We start from the raw sequence: 6,000 nt of genomic DNA, 5'->3' as shown, positions 1-6,000 counted from the left end.
TAGTTTCATCACAGCTGGAGTGCGGAGGTTGCCTACCCCTGCCTTATGTATTCAATGTAATATGGTGAACCTTCTTATAGGAGGAGTCAGGCACAGTGATGGCTTCGTGAGCCTTCTGCTTCTCCTTCACTGTCCAATCAGCAGGTGCTTAGCAGCACTGGAGGTCACAGACCTGCCTATGCTGTCTGGATTTGGATCACGTGACTGGCTGAACAAAATTAAATATTTTTGCAGATAAACCAGTTCACAGATATACGTTTTTTTGTCAACTGTGTATTTAGCCGTTTGCCTGAAATTCAGCTTTAAATGAATAAGAACACTTGGAAAGTAACAACAGTCATTTCTTTATAGTTGGATCCACTAGAAGTCGGATTTGTCATTTTATAAAAAAAAATAAACAAGCGACGTTCAATTCACTGTCCAATCATGCGTCAGCTCTTCTCTAGACAGGTGAGACCACAGGAGTCCTGATAGGAACTATGCACCCCAGTCCGGGACACAATGTAACTGCAGTGATAATAAACCATGAAGACAAAAATATATTGATTTGTAGAAAAACAAAATTATGTTCCAAATTTCTTCTGTTTGATGGGAGGTGGCAGCTGCGCCTGAATGTCACTGAGCGTTCTCTCCACCAGAACCAACTCGCCGTTCTCCAACAAGTCCATGAACAGCAATGGCTGCGAGGAGTCCACCAATCCACAAGGAGCGGCGCCGAGAAAGGAGGGAAAAGGGAAATGATTAGATTGGGGTTTTCATTTCTGTATATTAGGAATAGGCAGGAATCACATTTATTAAAAATTATTCAGAATGCGCTGTGCATTTCTGGTGCCCGCCAAAAAAAAGATAAGGTTATAATGGAACGAGTCCAGAGACCGGCAACACAATAAAACAGATCAGTAGAGACCGGAGGAACTGCAGTCTGCTCACATAATTTGTAATAAAAACATCTTTGCCATTCTGAAGTTTCCCTCCAACCACTTTGCATATTAAAGCGGTAGTATACCCTTAAAAATGATAAAAAAAAAACCAAAAAAAACTGCAAGGCAAAGGCATAATGAGCTAGTATGACTAGCAGAGGTGCAACGGATCGTCACCGATCCGTGATCCGAACGGGTCACCCCGTTCGGATCGGCACACCACGCGCTCCGCGGAGCGCTCCGGAGCCTCAGCTGTAGGAAAGTCCCCGGCTTCGGCCTAGCTCCGGAGCGGCGGCCATCTTGCTACACCCCAACCAATCACAGAGCGGCTGTGATTGGTTGGATGGGATGTCCCGTCTCTGCACCCGATTGGCCCGCGTGATGAGCGCCCTCTCTGATTGGAAGGCTGCCCGGATTGGCTGGCTGTCTTGGCGCGCTCTGGGAATCAGGATGAACGTGTGGAGCTTGAGGGGGAAAAGTGAGCGCCGCTATGAAGGACGGGGACTCAGTGTTCTTTACTAGTGTGGGGGCAATGTTGGAGTGGTCCAGAACAGTGATGGTGATGACGAGTGGGGGACAATCGTGGACATTACAGTGCAAGCACAGCGAGTTGGATGTTAAACTGGCTATTATATTACAGTGATTACTAGTGTGGGGGCAATGTTGGACTGGAACAGTGATGGCGATGACGAGTGGGGGGCAATGGTGGACATTACCATATAGAGCCATTAACCCAGCTAGATAGAGCCCAGACTTGAATCCGGCTTTTCTTTCATAAATCATTTTTTGCTGATCCGAAAATGATCCGATCCGTGACTCCTGATCCGAGGATCGATCCGATCCGTGAGTTTTTTGGTTCGTTGCACCCCTAATGACTAGCATACTAGCTCATTATCAATTACTTACTTATCAATTACTTAGAGGAGGTCCTACCTGATATTTTCTGGTTATTTTAAAAGCATGTGCCTGGCTCATCCGCGCATTGACCGAGAGCTGCTTCAGCGTCCTCTGGTTGACCAGAACGGTCTTGTCATCTGGAAGAGGCTGTGAAAAGAACAAAAACATTGTACATAACCCAGAAGACAGTAACTGGTACCACTATAAAGGCGATGATAATTTCCTTGCTGGTACTTTTTTCCTTGCATTTTTCTTTGTTCATTTTTGCAGTCACATGACCCCACAAGATGCTCTCATCTTCTTGTCTATGGCCATGGACTAGTGGGGCTTCTACAGGGTGGGCCATTTATATGGATACACCTTAATAAAATGGGAATGGTTGGTGATATTAACTTCCTGTTTGTGGCACATTAGTATATGTGAGGGGGGAAACTTTTCAAGATGGGTGGTGACCATGGCGGCCATTTTGAATCCAACTTTTGTTTTTTCAATAGGAAGAGGGTCATATGACACATCAAACTTATTCAGAATTTCACAAGAAAACAATGGTGTGTTTGGTTTTAACGTAACTTTATTCTTTCATGAGTTATTTACAAGTTTCTCTTTGTTTACAGCCATTGACATGTCGCCGTGGTTAACACGTGCGGAGCGGATAGAAATTGTGTTGATGTCTGGTGAACGCAGTAACTGGGTCATTGCAGCAGATTTCAATGCAAGACAGCCTACGAGACCACCCATCTCCCATGCTACAGTTAGCAAACTGCTTGCTAAGTTTCGTCAAACTGGTTCAGTGTTGGATTTGCCAAAATGTGGACGCATGAAATCTGTCACTAATGAGGAAACATCAGTGGCTGTCCTAGCTTCATTCAGCAAGAGCCCACAGCGTAGCACTCGCCGCATGTCACTGGAGAGCACATTGAACACATTTTATAAGTGGTCAGAAACTTGTAAATAACTCATGAAAGAGTAAAGTTAAAAGTTAAAACCAAGCACACCATTGTTTTTCTTGTGAAATTCCCAATAAGTTTGATGTGTCACATGACCCTCTTCCTATTGAAAAAACAAAAGTTGGATTCAAAATGGCCACCCTGGTCACCACCCATCTCGAAAAGTTTCCCCCCTCACATATACTAATGTGCCACAAACAGGAAGTTAATATCACCAACCATTCCCATTTTATTAAGGTGTATACATATAAATGGCACACCCTGTACATCACAAAATAAGGTATTGCCAGCACATCATCCAGGTGACATCATGCTGGTGTCATTATTCACCGCTTTTAGTAGAAAACTTAAGGCCCACATCAGACATCAGTCTGCACATCAAGATGGATGGTTTTAGTGTGCAGGCTGGAGCAGACAAGCTCTTAATATTTTCAATTACTGACCCACAATGAGCATGCAGATTAGAAAGTCAGAACCTCTGATCTGCCAACTTATTTTGGGTCAGTGGATGAGCATGGAGGATAGGCAAGTGGAAAAGTTAAAGCATTTGTTACCCACATTTGTTACCCCAACACTTCATATTGCCGCCTATCAGTGCCACGGGTCAAGAGCGCACCTGCTTGGGTGCCCCCACAACAAGCCGCTTACTGTGGGGGTACCCGGCAGGAGGGAGGGGTCAGGAGCGTCAGCGTGGGACCCTAAAAGGATCTGGGCTGCTCGGTGCAAAACTATTGCTCAGAGCACGGAAGTATGACATGTTTGGTATTTTAAAGAAAAAAAAAACAAGACTTTAATATCCCTTTAAGAAGTAATTCAAGCCACAATAAGCGCTTCTCGATGTTCCCTATGACACAGCATATCTTCACTTTTTAAATTCAGGTCAATTTACAGATGGACAGGGCAAGTGGAGCGATTCATCTGCAGTCTGCAATAACTTTCATTTTCTAAATTGCTTAAAGAGGAAGTAAACCCTGATGGGTGTTACTTCCACTTTGTTTCCCTGCAAAGGTAAAGCATAATGGGCTACCATGCATCACATAGTAGCCCATTATGTCACACTTGCCTGCAGGAGAGGCCCGTGATGTCCCCGTCTTCCTCACGAGTAGCGAGCGGCCATTCTTCACCGTTCTTCCTTCCGGGGGGCCGCGAACTCCGGAGTCACGTTACGTCATGCGCGCGGGAGCCCCCACTCACGGCATGACCCGAGTTAGAAACGGCACAGCGTGCCCTTTCTAACGCCAGCGATTTGCAAATATCTCCTAGACCAGTGATGGCGAACCTTGGCACCCCACCAGAAGTTTTGGAACTACGTTTCCCATGATGCTCATGCACTCTGCAGTGTAGATGAGCATCCTGGGAAATGTAGTTCCAAAACATCTGGGGTGTAAAGGTTCACCATCACTGTCCTAGACGGTGCAGGTCTGGGAGATATTTCCAGCACCTACATGTAAGCCTTAATCTAGGCTTACCTGTAGGTTAAAGTGGTTGGAAAGGGTTTCACATATTTCACATAAAGCCGGTTTAAAGATCATACTGAAAAGCACTTACTAGAGACTTGTCAATGGCGCAAAACATATAATTATCATGCATAAGGATGTCCTTTGATCTTGAGGGGTTAAATGTGATTCCCATGATAGGCGTGTCACGTTCCAGCCAATCGCGATGAAGACCATGTTGGAGGACTTTCCTGCCCCAGTCTGTGTACTTATTTTGGGAAATACTGAACTCCAGCACCTTTGAAGAAAAAAGAAAGTGACGGGTGAAAATACAATGGATGCAATGGGGGAGATTTACTAAAACTGGAGAGTTCAAAATTTGGTGCAGCCAATCAGCTTCTAAACCTTGTTCAGTTAACCCTTTGGTGCTGGCGCCTTGTGGCCCTTTAAGGGGTTTAAAATGCCAGGAGGCAGGGTGGGGCGCATGATCATGTGACCGCCCGCCGCGATTGGCCATCACATGACGCTCTCCACACAATTGGGTTTGCAATCTGGTACACAAATCGGTGCGCTCTCGGTGCGCTCTCGGTGCAGAGAAGCCGCATATTTGCGTATAGTCAGTGCCAAGAGGTTAACGACTTCCGACTGCCGCCTGTACATATACATCGGCAGAATGGCATGGCTGCGCAAAGCAACGTACCTGTGCATTGCTTTGAATTTGCCGCCGTGCGGACACGTGCTCTGCCGGGTGCCCGCGATCGTGTCAAGGAGAGGCAGAACGGGGAGATGCCTAGGTAAACAAGGCCTTTCCCTGTTCTGCCTAGTGACAGGACAGTGATCTACTGCTCCCTGTGATCGGGAGCAGTCATCACTGTTGTGTCACTTGTAGTCCACCCCCCCCTACAGTTAGAATCACTCCCTAGGACACACTTAATCCCTTCATCGCTCCCCTGGTGTTTAACCCCTTCCCTGCCAGTGTCATTTACACAGTAATCAGTGCATTTTTATAGCACTGATCACTGTATAAATGACAATAGATCTCAAAACAGTGTCAAAAGTGTCTGCCATAATGTTGCAGTCCCAATAAAAAATAAATAAAAAATAAATAAAAAATAAACCGCAGATCGCCACCATTACTGGTAAAAAAAATAAATAAAAATTATAATAAAAATTCCATAAAACTATCCCATATTTTGTAGATGCTATACCGAATCAATATACGATTATTGCAATCTTTTTTACCAAAAATATGTATAAGAATACATATTGGCCTAAACTGAGGAAGAATTTTTTTTTTTTTTTTTTAAATGTTGGATATTTATTACAGCAAAAAGTACAAAATATTGTGCTTTTTTCAAAATTGTCGCTCTTTTTTGTTCATAGCGCAAAAACTAAAAAACGCAGAGGTGATCAAATACCACCAGAAGAAAGCTCCATTTGTGGGAAAAAAAGGACGCCAATTTTGTTTGGGAGCCACGTCGCATGACCGCGCAATTGTCAGTTAAAGCGACACAGTGCCGAATCGCAAAAAGGGGCAAGGCCCTTTAGCTGCATTTTGGTCCGGGTCTTAAGTGGTTAAAGAACACGAATAATAATTTGGTTTATGTACAATACTTTAAACCTGTAAACCAGAAAACTCAAAGAATATATATTTTCAGGAAGAAAAACCTACCTGCTGGTCTGCATAGGCGATCACTAGGTTATTGGTGGATGGGTGGATACTTATTGCAGTTGTGGGAGAGTTGTACTGGGGAACAGAACAAATATACTGCAGAAAAGAAGGAATTTATTAGGAACAAC

General features: G+C 44.4%; 1 protein-coding gene across 1 annotated transcript in view; it reads right to left on the bottom strand.

Moving 5' to 3' along the window:
• Nucleotides 1-323: 323 nt before the first annotated feature.
• Nucleotides 324-6,000, bottom strand: part of UTP4 (UTP4 small subunit processome component) — a 36,002-nt gene continuing 30,325 nt past the window's right edge. Inside the window, exons 14-17 of the mRNA XM_040329217.1 lie at nucleotides 5,873-5,968; nucleotides 4,313-4,498; nucleotides 1,854-1,964; nucleotides 324-680 (exon numbers count right to left, since the gene is read on the bottom strand). Of these exons, the coding sequence (XP_040185151.1) occupies nucleotides 564-680; nucleotides 1,854-1,964; nucleotides 4,313-4,498; nucleotides 5,873-5,968 (510 nt within the window). The 3' untranslated portion in view covers nucleotides 324-563. The remainder of the gene's footprint in view (nucleotides 681-1,853; nucleotides 1,965-4,312; nucleotides 4,499-5,872; nucleotides 5,969-6,000) is intronic.

This window comes from Rana temporaria, chromosome 11 (genome assembly GCF_905171775.1).
Source record: "Rana temporaria chromosome 11, aRanTem1.1, whole genome shotgun sequence".
Classification (NCBI taxonomy): Eukaryota; Metazoa; Chordata; class Amphibia; order Anura; family Ranidae; genus Rana; species Rana temporaria.
Note: the sequence above shows the minus strand (reverse complement) of the source record. Positions and strands in the feature narration are given on the sequence as shown.